The sequence below is a fragment of the Myodes glareolus genome, chromosome 21, assembly GCF_982192425.1.
Source record: "Myodes glareolus chromosome 21, mMyoGla1.1, whole genome shotgun sequence".
NCBI lineage: Eukaryota > Metazoa > Chordata > Mammalia > Rodentia > Cricetidae > Myodes > Myodes glareolus.
The window spans coordinates 20,995,529-21,016,409 of record NC_142046.1 but is presented as its reverse complement, the minus strand read 5'-3'; the positions used below and the strand labels follow the sequence as shown (position 1 = coordinate 21,016,409).

General features: G+C 44.7%; 1 protein-coding gene across 4 annotated transcripts in view; it reads left to right on the top strand.

The window, feature by feature from the left end:
- Positions 1–20,881, top strand: part of Pnpla7 (patatin like domain 7, lysophospholipase) — a 73,394-nt gene that overhangs the window by 18,208 nt on the left and 34,305 nt on the right. For 3 of the 4 annotated variants that reach the window (XM_048425869.3, XM_085681228.2, XM_085681227.2), the window contains exons 12-19: positions 195–335; positions 5,801–5,901; positions 6,065–6,211; positions 12,127–12,204; positions 12,918–13,123; positions 15,925–16,056; positions 16,883–17,006; positions 19,448–19,561. In XM_048425869.3, coding sequence (XP_048281826.1) covers positions 195–335; positions 5,801–5,901; positions 6,065–6,211; positions 12,127–12,204; positions 12,918–13,123; positions 15,925–16,056; positions 16,883–17,006; positions 19,448–19,561 — 1,043 coding nt within the window. The remainder of the gene's footprint in view (positions 1–194; positions 336–5,800; positions 5,902–6,064; positions 6,212–12,126; positions 12,205–12,917; positions 13,124–15,924; positions 16,057–16,882; positions 17,007–19,447; positions 19,562–20,881) is intronic. The other variant, XM_048425870.3, reaches the window with a different exon arrangement.

Below are 20,881 nucleotides of genomic sequence, written 5' to 3'. Positions count from 1 at the left end.
CTGCTGGCAAGTGCTACCAGTGAGATTTCCTAAAGGCCCTGCTTGGGTAAGTTATCTGCAAGTTCACAGGGTACTTGGGAAGGCCTTGGTCATGTGCTGTTTTGGAGGACCCTTTCTTTGAGCCATCTGTGGTAGTAACTAAAGCAGACACTAGACCATATGGAACTGGAGTAGCTCATTCCTGTCTCCACCAGATCATGAGAGTGGCCGCCTGGCAGTCTGTGCACCTCTGCTGAAGAGGAGCTGCTCCGTCCCTCTGCCTTCCATCCATGGGGAGATCTTAGATGAGCTCAGGCAGTCCCAAGGAAGAGGCTTTAATCTTTCAGCCTCTCAAGGTAAAAGTCCCCTATTGTTACAGCTCATTCTAATGACAGGTTCTGTATGTCTGGAAGATGAGTCAAGCTCTCCCCTCCCCCCAGTATTATCTTGTCCTGACCTAGACACTCTGAACTTGGTATCATGTATGGTTGGACAAGAGCCTGTGGTCTGAGCACTCTCTTCCTGGGACTGAGTCTTTGGTGGTATCTTGCTGTGTGTGGTGAATTCTGCTCACTGCCTGCTACCAGACCTATGCATGATGCCTCCTCTGCTGAGCCCTGGACCCACCTACACCATCTGCCATCCTGGGGGCCCCATCTTACCTCTGCTGGGGATCCCGTCATAAATTGACATACTCCATGTACCCTCAGCCTCCTCTTGTTTGCCGCCTAATGACTTCACTGCCTCCCTTCCTCTCTGTCTCCATTTATTTATTGATTGATTGATTGAGACAGGGTTTCTCTGTGTAGCTTTGGTGCCTGTTGGCCTCGAACTCACAGAGATCTGCCTGCCTCTGCGCCACCACCACCTGGCAAGAATTTTTTTTTAATGATAATTATTTACTTTTAACACTTGCATGCCAGAAGAGGGCATCAGATCCCTTTATAGATAGTTGTGAGCCACTAACAGATGATTGCTGGGAATTGAACCTCTGAAAGAGCAGTCAGTACTCTTAACCACTGAGCCATCTCTCCAGCTCCCTTATTTATTTATTTTTAGCAGTTAGGATGATAAGCTATATGTCAGACAGACACACACCCCCTTTAGGAACAAGGCTCAATATTTGCTAACATTTTCACAGGAATTGTGTTAGGCCATAATCATCATCAGTATTGAGAGTCACTGTGCAGTGGACATCTGAGGGTGTGGCACATTCCAGGGGACGACCTGAAACTTGAGATGGTACCAAGTACTGTCTGGCTTGTGCCTTGCATACATATCTACCGTGTAGCTTGTTGGCTTTCTGTTTCATTTAAAAGCTGTCAGACTTCATCTTTTCATGCCTGGTTGATGGCCACTGTATTCTCCATGGCTTCTGGAACTTTTCCCCCTTGTTTATGTGCTCTAGTGGAGGTCTCACCTCTTTTTTTTTAACAAATTTTTTTTGAGACGAGGTCTTACTACATACTTACATGCTGGCCTCAAACTCACAATCTTCTTGCCTCAGCCTCTTTAATCTTATTTTTTCAAAGATTTATTATATATACATTGCTCTGCCTGCACTCCAGAAGAGGGTGCCAGATTCATTATAGGTGGTCGTGTACCACCATGGAGTTGCTGGAAATTGAACTCAGGACCTCTGGAAGAACAGCCAGTGCTCTTGACCTCTGAGCCATTTCCCCAGCTTCTTTAATCTTTTTTTTTTTTTTGCTTTTTTTTTTTTCAAGACAGGGTTTCTCTGTGTAACAGGTCTGACTGTCCTGAAACTCACTCTGTAGACCAGGCTGACCTCAAACTCACTGAGAGTTGCCTGCCTTTACCTCCCAAGTGCTGGGATTAAAGGTATGTGCCACCACTGCCTGACCGCTTCTTTAATCTTAACTGTTAACAAATACTTTCTCCTGTCTCCTTCTGTCAGAAAATTCACTGCAGCAGGGGCCTTCTTGTCTTCAGGACAATGTGCTTCTACTGAAAGCAATTGACTGTGCTCAGTGGCTCAATTTCATAACCCCAGAGCTGGGAGGCTGAGGCAGGAGATCTTTGTGAATTCAAGCCAGAGTGGTCTACATGATGAGTTCAAAGTCAGGGCTATATAGTGAGATTCTGTCTTGAAAGAAAGGCAGGCAGAAAGGAAGATAGGAGGAAGTAAAGAAACCAAGGAAGGAAGGCAGGGTGAATATTGGGTACCTTTGTAGTTAGTCCCCGCCCCGCTCCCCCCCCCCCCCCCCCCCCCCGCCCATGAGACAAAGTTTCTCTGTATAACAGTTCTGGCTGCTCTGGAACTTGCTTTGGAGATCAGACTGGCCTTAAACTCATAGTGATCCACTTGCTTCTGCCACCTGAATGCTGGGATTAAACGTGTGAGCCCCCACCACCCAGCTGTAATTAGCTTTATATGTTTTATTCTTTGCTTATTCTTGGATCATACATATATTCTAGATTATTTTGTTAGTTTCATCTGTTTTTCATTTTTATAGTGTAAACCAGTGAAACTTAGCATGTTGTATTCTGTATGATAGTGTACCTAATATCATTCATGAAACAATCTCTGACTTTTACTTATTTATTTGTTTGTTTTTATTTTATGTGCATTGATGTTTTGCCTGCATGTGTGTCTGTGTAAGTGTGTTGGGTCCCCTGGAATTCGAGTTACGAACAGTTGTGAGCTGCCGTGTGAGTGCTGGGAACTAAACCCAGGTCCTTTGGAAGAACAGTACTCCTAGTACTTCCTAGTTTAGGGAGTCAGTACTCCTAACTGTTCAGCCATCTCTCCAGCCCCCATTCTCTGGCTTTTTAAAAATGCTGTCTTTATTAGGTATTATATTTCTGAGTCTATGTGAGTTTTTCATTCCTAAAGTATTAGTTTTTATTTGTTATTTGTTGTTGTTTGTTTGTTTGTTTGTTTGTTTTTTGAGATGTGGCTGGGATCTCACTCTGTAACCAGAGCTAGCCAGTGGTTTCCAGGAATCTGCCTGCCTCTGCCTCCCAGCACTGGGATTATTCCTAATATGCCATCACAGTGGCTTTTAGATGGGTACTAGGATCTGAACTCAGGGTGTAACATTTGCATAGCAAGCACTTTACCCATTTATCCAGCTCCCAAGCCTCTGTTTATAGCTATGTTCCTTTAGCATATGAAAGATTATATTAAGGGCATAGCCCTCTCTTTTTCCCTACCTCAGCAGAGTCTTGCTGTATTGCTCAGGTTTGAATTCATAATACCCAACCTCTACCTCCTGAACGCTTAGGTTTCAAGTGTGAGCCTTCTGCATGGATGACGGGCATATGCTCTCTTATGGTATGTAGTGTGTGTCAAGAGCTTCTCTTTGAGCTCTTTGCACTTTTCTCTGGTTCTGTCAGCATCCTGTGGCTGACTGCTCTGGGTAGAATGTGCCTTCTCGTGGTGCAGGTTTGAAACATCTGGCCGTGGGCTCCCATCCCTGCGCTACTTTCCGATGGCTCTTGTCTAAAGTTGAGCATCCACATTACTGACAGTTTCCGCAGAGTTTGATGCCAGCCTCAGTGATCACTTAGAGCCAGTTTAAAGATTGATTTTCATTAAAAAAAAATTATTTGTGTAGGTATGTGCATGTGAGTGCTGGTATTTGTGGAGGTCAGAGGACTGAATCCCCATAGACCTTGAGTTACCGGGGATTGTGAGCCACCTAGTGTGGATTCTAGGAACCAAACTTAGGTTGTCTGCAAGACCAGGATGGTACTTGCTCTTAATACGGAACCGTTTTTCATGCTTCTAGAACTGCTTTAAATCAGTAATTCTGACCTGAAATTTTCTTTCCGGTGCTTCCCCTGTCACTCAGAAAGCCAGTTTCCTTCATCAGAGAAAACATAGTGGACCCTCACTGCTACAGTCTGGCTTCAGATTTAAGCCTGCTTGAGCTTGTACATTCTCTATGTATGTATGTATGTATGTATGTATGTATGTATGTATGAACGTATGAACGTATGTATGTATCTATGAACGTATGTATCTCTCGTGTGTGTGTATCTGTATGTGTATCTGTGTGTATCTATGTGTGTGTGTGTGTGTGTGTGTGTGTGTACACTTGTGAAGACCAGAGGACAATCACTAATATCATTCCTCAGGAGCCATAGCTTTCTTTGAGAGAGAGTTCCTCACTGGGACCTAGGGTTTGCCCAGTAGGCTAGACCAACCAATCTGGCTAATGAGTGAGCAATAAGGATCTTTCTGTTTCCATTTCCCAACTAATTTTTCTTTCTGTCTATCTGTCTCTATCTATCTATCCATCCATCTATCTATCTATCTATCCACCTATCTATCTATCATCTATTTATTTACTTTTGAGACAAAGTTTCTTTGTGTAGCCCTGGCTACAATTTCTAGAACTCAGTTCATAGACCAGGCTGGCCTCAAACTCGCTGAGATCCGCCTGTCAAGTGCTGGGATTAAAAGCCTACGCCACCAATGTGTGCCCCTTTTTATTTCTTTAAAAATATTTATTATTTGTAATTTTCATACTTTTTAAAATTTTATTTGTATGAGTGTTTTGCCTGTATGTATATATGCACAACACATGTGTGCCTGGTACCTGAAGAGGTCAGAAGAAGGTGTTGGGTACCCTAGAACTGGAATTACAGCCAGTTGTGAGACACTATGTGAGTACTGGGAATCAAACCCATGTTCTCTGCGAGAGCAGCAAGTATTCTTAACTGTGGAGCCATCTCTCCAGTTCCTGATTATTTTTATTTTAGGTGTGTGATTATTTTGACTGCATGAATGTAAGTGACCTGCATGGCACAGAGGCCAGAAGCAGGTGCAGGTTTCCCTGGAGTTGGAGTTACTGGTGGTTGTGGGCTGCTGTGTGGATGCTAACCACTGAGTCATCCCTCCAACTTCATGCCTGACTTTTAATGTGGGTACTGGGGATATAAATCAGTTTCTGTGTTTGTGTGGCCGGTACTTTATTGACTGAGTTATCTTGCCAGTCCTAAGGCTGTTTCTTTTTATTTTTATTTCGTTTTTATTCTTTGGGTTTTTTCAAGATAGGGTTTCTCTGTAGCTTTGGAGCCTGTCCTGGAACTAGCTCTTGTAGACCAGGCTGGCCTCGAACTCACAGAGATCCGCCTGCCTCTGCCTCCCGAGTACTGGGATTAAAGGTGTGCGCTACCACCACCTGGCTTGGCTGTTTCTTTTTAAATTAATTTAAAAAAACTTATATACACAAATAACATGTAACACAAAATAAATAAATAAATAAACAAACAAACAAATAAATAAAAATATAATAAAACATTTTTAAAAAGTAAGGACACAAGCCGGGCAGTGGTAGTGCATGCCTTTAATCCCTGCACTCGGGAGGCAGAGAAAGGTGGATCTCTGTGAGTTTGAGGCCAGCCTGGTCTACAGAGCAAGATCCAAAACAGTCAAGGTAGCACAGAGAAACCCTGTCTCAAAAAACAAAAAAAACAAAAAAATAAAAGTAAAGCAAGGCCACTACATTTGGTTAGTTTTTTCCACATGTAACTGTTTCTCTTTCTGCTGTTTTGACTTATTGTGATGGAACAAGAGTGTCCTTACTAGAAACTGACCATAAGGAGCCAGACAGTCCTGGACCTCCAACCTCTGAAACTAAATGAACATCTTGACTTTCTATAGTACCCCCTTCAGATGTCCTGCTATAGCATACAGAATGGACTAATGATGCCGTAATGGAAGTACCAGCAGTGCTTACCTTCCAAGTTTATGCTCTTAGATGTTCAGTCAGCCTGCCCTTTGTGTGCCTGTGCCTGTGCATATGGGCTAACAGGAGGGCAGTAAGCTGAATCTTCTTTCTGTTTTTAGAAAGCCACGAGGGGGCCACCTCAGACCTTGGGATGGCATACAACCGTGCCAGGGTTTGGCCACACTCAGATGAGCAACTTGGGAACTCTGTGGCCAGCAAGGTATATCCCTGCCTCTCCCTATTGTCCACTCCCCTGCTTGTTAGTGCTTTGGGATGTGGTCCGTGTCTGACAACACCAGTGTCAGTAGTGGGTCCTGGAGATGCGCTTGCATCCTTTGCTCATGGCACCTCTTCTGACGGCTTGTGTCTTTGTCCTTTCCAAGTCCAAGAAAAGCGTGGTTGTTGCAGAGCTCCCCTCCACCATCTTCCACTACTCAGAAAAATCCTGGAATGAGGCTGGGGCCAGAGGGAAAGCAGACTCCATCTTCAAAGCCGCCATGAAGGACCTCCTTATGCTGATGAAGTTAGATGTAAGTGTGTGGGCTCAGAGAGGGGACATGACAACTTCTGATCCCACAGTACTGCTTCTTCATTTCCCATGCTCTGGGCGGCACATCCCTCTAATGCTTCCTGCACGGTGGTCCTCTTTTTAATCCAGGCCTTCTGGTAGTGGGGCTCCCCATCTGCAGGTGTGTGGGGGCGTTTAGAATCACCTGGGCACTCAGAGCGTCATTCTCACATATTTTTAGTAATTTTCCCTCTTTGTTTTTTTTTTTTTTTTTTTTGGTGTGTGGATTTTGTTTGTTTGTTGTTGTTTATTTTGTTTCGTTTGGGGTTTTTTGTTTGTTTTTCGAGACAGGCTTTCTCTGTGTTGCCCTGGAACTCTTTGTAGACCATGTTGGCCTCAAACTCAGAGATCTGCCTGCCTCTGCCTCCTGAGCACTAGGATTAAAGGTGTGTGCCACCACCACCTGGTGTTGTTATTTTTAAATCTAGGCCCCGCCTCAGCTTCCTGAGTGCTAGAGCGTGTAGGCATGTGCCACCACGCCCAGTGTATCCCTCATATTTTTTCAGTGCATGAACATATATGTATATACGTGTGTCTTAGTCAGTGTTCTGTTGCTGTGAAGAGGTGTCATGAACATGGCAACATTTATAAAAGAAAGTATTTAACTGGGGCTTGCTTACATTCAGAGTCCATTATTGTCATAGCAGAAAGCAAGGCAGCACGCAGACAGACACGGTGCTGGACAGGTAGGGGACAGTTCTACATCTGGATGGGTAGGCAACAGGAAGACAGAGACCATGGGCCTGGCTTAACCATTTGAGACCCCAAAGCCTACCCCTCTATTTCCCCATCTCCTGTGACACACTTCAACAAAGCCACCCCTCCTAGGCCCTGTCAAATAGTGCCACTCACCTTTAGTCCCAGCACTCAGGAGGCAGAGGCAGAGGCAGGCACAGAGTGAGTTCAAGGTCAGCCAGGGTCTAAACGTAGAGAAACCCTGTCTCAAAAGAAAAAAAAAAGACACCATGTAAAGGTGGAAGGAGAAATCCTACTCCATAAAGTTGTCTTCTGACCTCACATGTGCACATGTGTGTCTGTTTGTGTATGCTTGCTTCTTAGGTTTTTTTACTTGGAAAAATCATTTTTTAACCCTTTACTCTGAGGTAATATCTATCTTTGATGTTGAGGTGTGTTTCTTGTATACAACAGAAGGATGGATCCTGTTTTCACATCCATTCTGTTAGTCTCTGTCTTTTTGTTGGGAAATTAAGTCCATCAGTGACCAATGATTGTTAGTTCCTGTTATTTTGTTGTTGTTTTTGGTGGTGGTGGTGGTGGTGGGGTGTGTGTGTGTGTGCTTCCCTTTTGGTTTTGCTGGTGTAAGATTACTTATTTCCTGTGTTTTCACCTGTGTAATTAACCTCCTAGGATTGCAGTTTTCTGTCTAGTACCTTCGGTAGAGCTGGATTTGTAGATAGATATGTTTGAATTAGACTTTGTCATGGAATATCTTGTTTTCTCCTTTATGATAATTGAAAGTTTTGCTGAGTATAGTGGCTGGCTGGCACCTGTGGTCTCTTCCGGTCTGCAGGACATCTGTCCAGGCTCTTCTGCTTTTAGAGTCTCTATTGGGAAGTTGGGTGTAATTCCAATAGGTCTGCCTTTACATGTTGCTTACTCTTTTTCTCTTACAGCTTTTAATATTCTTTCTTTCTTCTGTATGTTTAGTGCTTTGATTATTGTGTGATGAGAGGGCTTTCTTTTCTGGTTCAACCTATTTGGCATTCTGTAAGGTTCTTGTACCTTTATAGGTGTCTCCTTCTTTAGATTATGGAATTTTTCTTCTGTGATACTGTTGAAAATATTTTCTGGGCCTTTGAGCTGGGATTCTTCTCTTCACCTTATGATTCTTAGGTTTGGCATTTTCATAGTGTCCCAGATTTGTAGTATGTTTAGTGTCAGGAATTTTTTAGATTTAACATTTTTTTGACTGATGCATCAATTTTTTATCATATCTTCAACACCTGAGATCTCGTCAATCTTTTGTAGTTCCTGTTCATTTACCTAGATTTTTCCATTTCCAGAATTCCCTTAGTTTGACCTTTCATTATTGCTTCTATTTCCATTTTCTGGTCTTAAACATCTTTATTCCCTTCAACTGTTTGTTTGTTTTCTTGACTTTCTTTTAAGGCATTTATTCATTTCCTCCAATTTTTGTTTGTCTCTTCCTTGATTTCTTTAAGGGATTTTTTCACTTCTTCTTTAAGGACCTCTATCATCTTCATAAAGTTGGTTTTAAGGTTTTTTCTTGTGCTTCTTTTGTCTTGGAATATCCAGGGCTCGCTGTAGTAGGATAGTTAGACCCTGATGGTGATCCTGGTTGTTGTTATTTGTTCTTTTTTGTTTTTGGTTTTTCGAGACAGGGTTTCTCTGTAGCTTTGGAGCCTGTCCTGGAACTAGCTCTTGTAGACCAGGCTGGCCTCGAACTCACAGAGATCCGCCTGCCTCTGCCTCCCGAGTGCTGGGATTAAAGGTGTGCACCACCCCACCCGGCTTGTTATTTATTCTTAAACTTGTGTCTAGGCTTCTGGGTTTGAGGTGATTATAGATCTAGGTGCTGCCCAGCTCTGAGTTTGTCTTCTTTTGATGGATGTTTTGTTCCTTGGTTTCTGTTTCCGCTCTGGTCTTCTGGCCTGTGTGGCCTGTGGTTGGGCAGGAGGTTTCCACCCAACTTGGGGAGGTCACAGGCAGGAGGAAGGCTTGGGTTAGTGGAGGGACACCAAGAGAGTAGAGGAGGTCCACGGGTGGGTGACGTACCTGGAGTTCTGGTGGCCAGTGTGGTCTGTGGTTGAGCAGAAAGTCTCCACGTAAGTTGAGGGCTGGGATGTGGTGATGAGGAGGGGAGAGGGGATTGGGAATCATGTTGCAGGGGCATGGAGGGAGTGGGGGAGGTCTGTGGGTGGCCTGTCTGGAGTTCTGGCAGCTAGTGTGGCCTATAATTTATCAGTAAGTCTCCAACTGAACTGTTGCATACCTGTTCTTCTGACTAATATGGCCTGCACTTGAATGTCACCCAAGTTGGGGGCCTAAGTTTGTTTATTTTATACGATTCTATGATTTTTACTTAGAGAAATCTGCTGTCATTGTTGAGATGTTTCTAATTTGAGGCTTGGAAGATGAATCAGTGGGCAAAGTGCTTGCTTGCTGTCCAAGCATGAGGACATATCCCCAGCACTCATAGGGGGAGTGGCTATCATAGTGTGTAGGTAGCTTTTTGTGTGTGACCTCAGGCCTAGGGCAGTGTTGGCATAGACAGAAATAGGCAAGTTTTGGGGTCTTGCTGAATAGTATGCCCAGCTGAAATAGGGAACTCCCTGTTTAGTTAGAGACCCAGTTGCAAAAAATAAGGTGGAGGGATTAGAGCAATGTCTTAAAGCAATTAAGAGCATTTGCTTCTCTTACAGAGGTTTAGGGTTCAGTTCCCAGCACTCAGATGTTGGTTCACAACTCTGTAACTCCAGTTCTAGGGTATCTGACACCCTCTTCTAAACTCTGTTGGCTCTGCATGCACCTGGTACACTTACATGCAGATAGAACATCCATACACATAAAATAAAAATAAATACTTAATTTTTTTTTATTTATCCGGGCAGTGGTGGCGCACACCTTTAATCCCAGCACTCGGGAGGCGGAGGTAGTTGGATCTCTGAGTTTGAGGTCAGCCTGGACTACAAGAACTAGTTCCAGGATAGGCTCCAAAGCTACAGAGAAACCTTCTTTCAAAAAAATTATTTATGTTCATTGGTGTTTTGCCTGTGTACATGTTTTTATGTAGAAATTGGAAATTTTTGGACCTGTAGTTACAAATGGTTGTGAGCTGCCGTATGCATACTGGGAATTGAACCCAGGTCCTCTGGAAGAGCAGCCAGTGCTCTTAACCACTGAGCTATCTCTCCAGCCCCAAATAAATTTTAAATGCAAACAAAAATTGGGATGTCAAGGTGGTTCATGGGTAAAGGCACTTGCCACCAAGCCTGATGACCTGAGTTTGGTCCCTGGCACCCACATAATGGAAGGAGAGAGAACCATCTCCTGCAGGTTGTCCTCTGACCTCCACATGTACAGTGTGGCACATGTGTGTTGATACCTTCCCCACAAATACATACATAAATGCAATGAACTTTTTCTAAATGTGGAGAATTGTAGAGAAAGACACCTGATGCCAACTTCTGACCTTTGCATACACACATATGGGCACCTGTGAAAACACACACATTTATCACACACATACACACACTCACAAAGATATTTTTAGGTATTGCTAAATGTCTTAGAGTTTCCTTTTTGTTCAGTAGTGCTCTCTGTAAGAGGTCATTCCATTGGAACCCTTCTGGCTATTGCTCAGGCCATCTATGGTTCTGTGTGGCATTGGAGCATTCACTATTGACATTATGGGATCCCTAAGATGACGCTCTTCTTTCTGCAGTAGACAAGACTGTTTGGCTAGTGTCTGACTTTCTAGTTAGCCCAGTAACTCCGTAAGTGACTGAGAGGTCTCTGCTGGGCTATCTGTGTTCCCATAGCTTTTTTCTTTGGTTCCCTTCCCTTTCTGACTTTTTCCTCACAACTTCTTTTCTTTTCTCTCAGCTAACTTTTCTCCCCTCGAGTTTAGCGAAGGTTTGGAGATGGCTTCTCATGATTTAAACACCATGTAGGTGCTTAGAAACAACCCTGGATCCTCTGCAAGAGCAACAAATGCTCTTAACTGCTGAGACATCTCTCCAGCCCCTTACTGCTATTTCCTAATGGTGGCCAGTGACCTTTGTTATTATTTTTGTTTTATTGTTACCAAGAGCTGTGGATCTAAGCACTTGGATTTTTTTTCAGGCCTTTGCAGGTGTCATGTCCACAGATATACAGACTCAATCTCTGCAGGCTCCTGGCTGCTTCGCCATTCCCCAGTCATGTTGAATTCCAGCCTGTTCCTGACCATGTGTGGCTTGTAGGAAAGCCAAATTTTGCAGATGGAATAGGAGACGGTACCCTCATTAGATTTATCTAAGATGAGCCCATGACTCAAGAAGGAAAGAAGAAAGGAGTGAGAGCTCTCATGCTGGACCTGAAAATCTTTTTTTCCCTTTCTTTCTTTCTTTCTTTCCTTCCTTCTTTCTTTCTCTCTCTCTCTCTCTTTCGCTTTCCTTTCCTTTCCTCTTTCTTCCTTTCTTTCTTCCTTCCTTCCTTCCTTCCTTCCTTCCTTCCTTCCTTCCTTTCTTTCTTTCTTCCTTTCTTTCCTTTTTTCTGTTTTTTTCGAGACAAGGTTTCTCTGTAGCTTTGATGCCTGTCCTGGAACTCGCTCTTGTAGACCAGGCTGGTAGACAGGCAGCCCAGAAGAGGGCACTAGATCTCATTACAGATGGTTGTGAGCTACCATACGGTTGCTGGGAATTGAACTTAGGACCTCTGGCAGAACAGCCAGTAGCCAGTGCTCTTAACCACTGAGCCAACTCTCCAGCCCTTGGGCCTGATTTCTAAGACGACGTAATTCTTCTGCTTTGATCTCCTGAGTGTTTGGGGATCTAGGTGCATACTGCTGCACTTGGCAGTTGGCTAGTTTTTGTAATGAGTGTGGACAGTTTGGTGTCTTCTCTTTTTGCCAGTGACCTTTATGAAATGAACTGCCTTTTCTTACTGAAACTAAATTCCTTCTCCTGTGTAAGTCACGTGCATACTGGTCTGCATCCCTGCATTTTCTGCTGTATTCCACTGATCTTTTATGAAGAATACTGCCTTGTCTGAGTTAGTAGACAGTCCTTAGATATAAACACTTGATACAGCCATATCCATGATGCCTCTGCTCTATCCTCTCAGGTCCCATCTTTTGTGTCTTCTCTTAAGTACCTCTTCATGTTCCTTCTTGAAATCTGTTCTGTGTTTTAGGACCCATCCCTGTTGGATGGCCGGGTGACATTTCTTCATGTTCCTGCAGGCACCATAGTGTCAAAACAGGGAGACCAGGTGAGTGAAGGACCTCAATCCTAAAGAACTGGTCATCCGGCTGCCTGGCCTGCAGCTCAATGCTGGGTGGAGCATGGGTGAAGTTGTCCCGATACCAGACTTCTCACCTCTGGGCTCTGTCTTAGTCTCTGGGCAGCTTGGGGCCTCGACGCCAGGCTTCTCCATGGTTGTTCCTGCTACCCTGGCTACTTTTGTGGAATCTAAAGACTTGGGGTGAGAAGATTTGCAGAGTCCCATAATAGATATAAAGAAGCTGGAATTTGGACCTGCATGTTTTTGTGGATGTTGAATTAAAATATGTGACTTTAAAGGGTGGCAGAGGTGTAGTTCTATAGACAGGCTTCAAAACGTGGAGTTGCACCTTCGCTTCTCTAGGAAATTGGCTGACATTTATGTAGAGCAGTAGAAGGGTGTGTAAGGAGGGAAGGGATGTGTGTTTGAGATTTGAAAAACTAAATTTCCTATAATTGATAAATAAGTCATAGACACCATTCAACTAAATAATAAAGTTATAGGGCTGCTATAATGTTTTCAGTAGAAACATGTTCCCAAGACTAGGTTACATATACCCTAGAATAGGCAAAGAAGCCCCTGCTTGTACCATGTGTGATTCTGTGGGGCTCAGTGGTCATCCCTAGGTTCTGGGCCCATGGGGCCTACTAGGCCACTATCATTTATATCTTCCTGAAGCCAGGCTTCTCTGTTTTTGTCAGGATGTCAATATTTTGTTTGTGGTCTCGGGGCTGCTGCATGTGTACCAACAGAAGATCGACAGCTTGGAGGACACGTGCCTGTTTCTCACACATCCTGGGGAAATGGTGGGGCAGCTGGCCGTGCTCACTGGAGAGCCCCTAATGTTTACCATCAAAGCCAACAGAGACTGCAGCTTTTTGTCCATCTCTAAGGCCCACTTCTATGAGTGAGTCACCTTGCTCCCTTCTCTGATCCACTCTGAAATGCGGAGGCACTTTCTGTGCCCTTCTCTGCCCTTCTCACCTGTCTCCTGGGTCCTCTGTCCCCGAGGGCTCTCAGGGTAGGACCTGCTGCTGCACTTCCCTGGCTTTCTAGCTAGGTGACCCATACACAGGCTCAGTCATTCGGTCAGAGAACCTCCACCTGACTTGTGATATCTGACGTATGCTGCTTTCTCTATTGGTGTGTGGCTGTGGCCCAGTCACATCTCTTTGTTTACATTCTGTGGCCACACACATTGGAATTAGGGTCTGACTCATTGTCCATCTGCCTGTTCACAGTAGATGGGTCTGGGTGGAAGGGCAGGATGTTGATCATGGAGTGTCCTGCTCACTCTCCTTCCTTAAGGTAGTATAGGTTGTTTTGTATCTGTGGGACTAAAAAATTACCTACCTATCACCAATTATGTCCTTCAGCCCCCGTGATGTCCTCAGCTTGTTTGAGGGGCTGCAGGCTGCATCCTCTGCTGGCCTTCCTACTTGTCCCTGTGAGTTCCAGAGCACAGGATTAAAAACTATCTTAATTTGTTCCTTGCTCCAGGGGTTTGGACCATCAGGGTCCACAGTTCTGAGCTGCCTACCCTCACATTTATCCGAGCTAGCCAGCACCCATCTTTCTATCCACAGTGCTAGAAGGCCTCTTCTTCATCCATGCCTGATGCCTACTATGACCTTGTAGGTCTCCTGCTTAAAAGTTAGATGGATGCTCAGACAGAGAATGGAGGTCAGGGACCAGAAGGTAGTGGAAGGTGCAGCAGCTTAGAAACCATGTTTAGGGCTGGAGAGATAGATGGCTCATCAGCTAAAAGCACTGGCGACTCTTCCAAAGGACCCAGGTTCAATTCCCAACACCCACATGGCAGTTCACAACTGTCTGTAACTCCAGTTCCAGGGGATCTGGCACCCTCACACAGACACACAAGTAGGCAAAACCCTAAAAAAAATAGATATTAAGAAAAAAAGGTTTTAACCAAGGTGCTTCCAAATCAGTGGTAGGGACAAGGAAAGGGAAGGCCTCCTCCCTGTATAGCCTCCCTCTTCTAGGGCTTCCCAGAATGCCTCTGGCCTGGTACCCTAATGCTGTGTCCCCTGATGTTTTCAATGTACTGGGAGGGGGACTTTTTACAGATGGGAGGCATACCCAGACAGGTAGATCTATGCCTAGGTCCCTCTAGTAGCAAGGGGCCCTAGGATGAAGTTGAGGTGCACAGATCTACTCAGATATAGAACATGCTGTCCATCTGCTGTCCCTGTCCCTGTCTGTCTGTACCAGGGCAAAGCTCAAGGATAGTCAGAAGGGTGAACAGGAATAGCCTCATATGGTTGTCAGGACCCCATTCTTGTTCTCTTTCTCTTTGCCCTTTTGGCCTTGACATAGCCTTGCCCGTGCATGTGTGTCTGCCTATTATCCTACAGGTCTACATAGGATGTCTATGTGTGTGTGTGTGTCACTACATGTCCTTGTCCGCATATTTGGGTATATCTATATGGTACTGTCTGTGTATGCAAGTCTGTGTTCCTCTACATGTGTCTATATGTCCTTAAATTTCTCTGTGAGTGTTTGTGTGTATGTGTGTTTGCATATCCTTGTCTATGTCCACATTTGTGTGTATGTATATTTGTGCACATATAGATATCTTTGTTTATATATATATATATATTTATATATATTCTGTTTATATATATCTGTTTCTGTGACCTGTTAATGTGTTTGTATTTATATGACCTTGTTTACATATTTTTGTCTATGTGTGCATGTGTTGCATATCTTTATCCATGTGTATCTCTATGTGGCCTATATTTTCTGTCTGAGCATGCCTTTGAATGTCCTTGTTGGATATATGTGGTTGTATATGCGTAAAAACCCCTGATACAGGTATTTCTCACTCTGTAGACATGGTCCAGCAAATGTCCTAGGGACTTTAATCCAGTCTTGGGGATAAAATTACATCTAGCCAACTTCTCTGAAGCTATCATCATCTAGTATTTGTCTTACTACCCTGAGATGGTGAAGGGACTTCCATTATCTAGTGCCTGAGGCAATGCTCTATTTTTCTGTTTCTTATAGACTGGCAACTCCAGCTCCTGTTAGTTGGCCAAGGTCTGGATTCCCTCAGCCTTGGTTCTTTCTCTCCCACCCATGAGCTGACCCCAGCCCTGGAGCTACCATGATAACCTTGTTGCCCTACCTTCCATAGTGTGTCCACATACAGTCACCAGAGAGATGATAGTGTTCTTGGGTCAGAACCTAAGCACTCTGTACCATGGTACCATGATAGACTCCATGTCTTTCAGGTTCAAAGTCCCTTGAAACAACTTTGCTAGTATTGGGATACCTCATTGTATTTGCTGCTGCTTATACTCATGGGTTTGAGTATGTGGTGGGTGGAACCTTGCTGCCAAAACCTGGAACTTATGTGCAGCCTGTGTTCAGGGGACTTCCATAGAGTGGACAGTCCTATGGGTGGCCTTCTCTTATTCCCTCAAATCCATTGTCCCTGTGCAGCTAAGAGCAGGTGGCTGCCTAGGCATCATTCTGTCTCAGCCCTTAGTGTCTTTTTCCCTCAAAGTAAGCATCAAGAGTCCTTGTGAGATAGGCGGGGTTAAAGGTTCTGCCTGCTCTCAGTTGCCGTGCCTGCTCTCAGTTGCCGTGACTCTGTGTGAGGAGTAGGTGTAGCAGGATTGATTTGGAGATTGGGAGGTGAGAGGAGACCTGATGGAACGGAAATGACTTGAGATCGCATGACAGGATCATGAGGAAACGGCCAGATATCGTCCTGGGTGTGGCACACACAGTTGTGAAGAGGATGTCGTCCTTTGTACGGCAGATTGACTTTGCTCTAGACTGGATGGAAGTAGAAGCTGGGCGTGCCATATACAGGTGAGGTTCACAGATGTGTAGTGTACAAAGGAAGCCACAGATAGTATATATAGGGGTCCAAAGGTGTGCACTGTTCAGAGGCCTGCAAGTGTCTGTCTCCATCACTGGATCTACCTATTGATGTATAGTGGTATTGCTAATAGACAAGGCTCCACACCTGTGAAGGCTGTACAATGGAAAGAGTAGGTTTCCTTATCCACTCCCCCACCTCTGGCATCCATAGTGACATTCTTTGATGTCATCCTGGGTTCAGTGCATATACACAGACACAAAAGCATTTTCAACAAACATCTTTCCACGTGCATACACATAATCCCAAACCATCCTATCAAGAGACCCAAGAGCCATTGGAAGTGGCTTTGTAAGGTGCTGCTGTGCTAACTGACCCTAGCTCAGGTCATAGAAAGACCTAGATTATAGCTAGCAATATTTATTGGCACTTCAAATTTAAGTCAAGAAAAAGTTGAAATTGTTTAAAGTGGTGGTAAATACATGTGTTAGCACAAATAGTTTAAAGTAAAAAGTAATTGCATTTTAAAAATTATTTACTTATTTACTTTCTTATTTGAGACAGGATCTCACTATGTAGCCTTAGCTGGCTAAGAATGTACAGATGTAGACCAGATTGGCCTCTGTCTCCTAAGTGCAGGGGTTAAAGGCATGTGACACCCCTGCCTGGGAAAGTAACTGTACTTTACAAACCAAAAAATTACCCAGAAGTCTATGTTCTTTTAATTTGTTGCATCCTGGGGTCCAGTTGACTGTCGTGAAGTTGGTTCTGTGAGCAGCTTAGGCTGGTGAACTGAGCACTTTTGTGTCTCTGCAGGCAAGGGGACAAGTCTGACTGCACATACATCGTTCTCAGTGGCCGGCTGCGCTCTGTGATCCGGAAGGATAATGGGAAAAAACGCCTGGCAGGGGAATATGGCCGCGGAGACCTTGTTGGTGTGGTAGGTGCCAGCTACCCTTTTTGCCTTCCATGGTAGTGTGGAACCTGCCTGCCTGGAGAGGAGGAGGAAGCCTGAGTGACCTGCAGAGGGATAGCCATCCCCCCGTCCCCGCTGGTCTGTCCTTTGTCTAGAGCCCTAGTTTAGCCTTCAGGGAGGTCCAGGATTCTGGTCCCTGATTTCTGGTTGCTTCTTTGTGCCCAGCCAATGCTGAAGCCATGGTGAATAGTGTCCAGAAGGACTTGGTTGAGAGTAGCTAGCAGCTTATCCTAGTTTCCCAATACTGTCTACATGGACAAGTTTCTCTGTCCTGATCTGTTACTGATCAGCCCCAGGATGTTGCAGTGTTGGGCTTGTAGAGCAGTATAGGACAGTAAATTCCAGCTTGCACGTCTGACTTCTGCTGTTTGTTTTTCTCTTGATACAAGGTCTTACTGTAGCCCAGGTAGGCTTGGAACTCACCATAAGATTTGAGCGGCCTAATTGTGATAAATCTATTGCTTCAGCATCCTGTGTTTGGATTATAGGTTTTTAAAGCAGTAAACCTATATGGGTTAGCACAAATATACATATTAATGTGCATGGTGTTTTGCCTGTAGATATGTTTGCATGCCTGGTGCCCATAGAGCCTTGAAGAGGGCATCAAAGGTTCCCGTGGTGTCACACACCTTTAATCTCAGAAGGTGGAGGAAAGTGCATCTCTGTGAGTTCTAGGTCAGCCTGGGCTAGAGTTTAAAAAGGAAAGGAAAAAAAGAGGGCATCAGAGTCCCTGGAACTGAAGTTATAGATATTTGTGAGCCATTTTGTGGGTGCTAGGAATCAAACTCAGGTCCTTTGGAAGAGTAGCCACTGCTCCTTTGTCTTGTTTTGTTTTGTTTGTTTGTTTTTAGACTGGGTCTCACTGTGTAGCTTTGACTATCCTAGACTCATGGAGCCATCTCTCTGCCCTACGCACAGATATTTTTAAAAAGTACCTGTACTTTATAAACAAACAAAATCAACTAAAAGGCTATACCCTTTAGTTTGTTTCCTTTTGGAGTCTGGTTAGCTGTTTTTTGTACCCTGATTATATCCTGATCACCCAGCCACCCACACCCCTTCTCTGCTTCTCCTTTGAGACAAGGTATCACTGTGTAGTCCGGTGTCTTCTGTTTCTGTTGCTATAGTAAATCACCCTGATCAAAAGCAACTTGTGGAGGAAAGGGAATATTTCTCTTATACTTCCAGATAGCAAGCCATCACTGAGGAAAGTCAGTTCAGGAGCTGAGGCAGAGGCATGGAGTGCTGCTTACTGACAAGATTCCCCAGGACTTGCTCATCCCACTTTCCTATACATCCAGGACCACTTTCTGCTTGTAAAGAAGTTTTAAACTGCTATTTTAGGAAGCTCAGGGGCTTTTGCTACCGATAACAGGTTTTAGGGAAGCCTCTTGGTGTTGGCAAGCATGTGCTAATGGCCACTTCCTCTTGTGCAACCCCCATTCCAGTGTTGCTCCCACTTGGCAACCTCCCACTGTGTTCTGCCTCGCAGTGGGTCTTCCATGTCAGAGTCTGGGACTCCCTGACCTTAGGGTAGCCATGCTGTGTGCAGCCTGTGAGTCTAGATGCAGACTCCTACTTGGGAGCTCTCATAACGGGTCAGAAGCTGAAACAGGAGTCTTGCTCCAGGAGTCCTTTAGGCTCTGAGGGATACATCTGATGATGCCCCCTAGTGGAGGGGAGTGTCTTCCTTAGAGGCATTTGTATCTGGAGGGGTGTTCAGAGTTCCCTGAGACAGCCCCTACCCATGTCTGAGAACTCTCGAGGTTGCTAGGAGTGCTTGTGGCTTCTAGAACATCCCAATAATTTGGACAGCAGTCACATGTGAGAGCCCACCAGCTTCATGCAGAGTAAAGGCTTGGCAGGGCCATTTTGTTCCTTTTCATGCTTCCTGACCATACAGTTCCTCTAGGCTGCTGTGCTGGCTACCTTTATGTCACCGTGACACAAGCTATAGTCATTTTAAAAGGGGGAACCTCAATTGAGAAAATTCCCCTGCTAGACTATGGGGCATTTTCTTGATTGCTGATTGGTGTTGGGGACGGGGGTACTAACTCACTGTGGTGGTTTAAGAAAGTGGATGAGCAAGCCAGAGGAGCAAGTCAGTAAACAGCGTTTCTCCATGGCCTGTTTTGGTTCTTGCCTCCAGGTTCTTGCTCTGTTTGAATTCTTGCTTTGAATTCCCTCAGTGATAGACTGTTACCTAGAAGTATAAGATGAAATAAGTTCTTTTCTCCCAAAGGTGCTTCTGGTCATTGTATTTTATCACAGCAATAGACACTCTAAGACAACTTCTATCCACCTGACTTGCACATACACTTGCCTGTATTTCAGGTTTCGTCAGTCTGGCCTTCTGGAACCTTGACTGATTTATGAGACCTCAGACTTTGGCTCTTCTTCCTTAGGTGGAGACACTAACCCACCAGGCCAGAGCAACCACAGTGCATGCTGTCCGGGACTCAGAACTGGCCAAGTTGCCAGCAGGAGCTCTGACATCCATCAAGCGCAGGTACCCACAGGTAAGGGTGGTGCACAGCCCCTGTTCTAGCTGCATTTCTGGCCCAGGTAGGATTTCATCAAGTACACCTAGATGTTGTAAGGAGATCCACTTGTTTGTTCCTGACTACTCGGTCCCAAAATAGTCACACAGAAACTATATTATTTAAAACACTGCTTGGTCAATGACTCTAGCATATTTCTGGCTAACTCATATCCTAAACTAACCCATCCCCATTAATCTGTATATCGTCACATGGCTGGGGCTTACCAGGTAAAGTTCCATCCAGCATCTGTCTCTAGCGGGGGCTACATGGCTTCTCCTTAACTCCTCCTTTTTTTTCTCCCAGCATTCAATTTAGTTTTCCCTGCCTACCTGTATTCCCTGCACAGGCCCAAGACAGTTTCTTTATTAACCAATGATATTCACAGCATTCAGAGGGGAATCCCACATCACACAGATGTACTATGGAACAGGTATGTGGAAGGTTGTAAAAGTGACACACGAGGTCATACTCTCAGACAGGGGATTTTTACCTATTGTTGTGTGACACTGTTCCTGGGGAAACATGAGCAAAAACCAGACTTACCTCAGGTACGGAACTGGTATAGACTAAAGGAAGAATGCCCCCAGAGTGCAGCTTGATGAACCCAGTGAGTTTCATTGGGGTTGCTTACAGGAGTACGGTGAGGGGTTACTTAGCAAGAGCAGAAATGGCCCAAAGACAGCTCCATCATGGGTGATGGCTTAAAATAGCTGGAGCTCACTGCACAATTTGCAGGCAGCTCAGAAAAGTTGGACGGCATCTTTCCCAGATAGACCAGACGACCTGAGCCTCTCAGGCAGCTCTGCTGGTCTGAGAGTGTCTTTCGACAGACTTTACTGCTTATGTATGCTTCTACATAGAGGAGACTTGTGTATGTGGTAAGTTTCAGGAATGTGCTGAAGCCTTTGAGTAGTTTACTTCCTGAACCTGAGGGGTTCCCTGAAGGATAGATTAATAACCCCCCTTAGAATATCCTGTGTCTTAAGGGGCTTCCTCTAAAATGGAAGGTGTTATATAGGAGGAAATTGCTACAATATCTGTAACTTAGGATAACAACTTAAATAAAGAGAGCTTTGGGGGTGGAGAGATGGCTCAGAGGGTAAGAGCACTGCCTGCTCTTCCAGAGGTCACGAGTTCAATTCCCAGCAACCATATGGTGGCTCACAACCTCCTTGAGAGCAGTACATTGTATGCTTAATAAATATATCTTGAGAGAGAGAGAGAGAGAGAGCGAGCGCTTTGGTATCCACCATGGTTGGTAGAAGAGGAATATTTAGGCCCTTCTCTGAGCTGTTA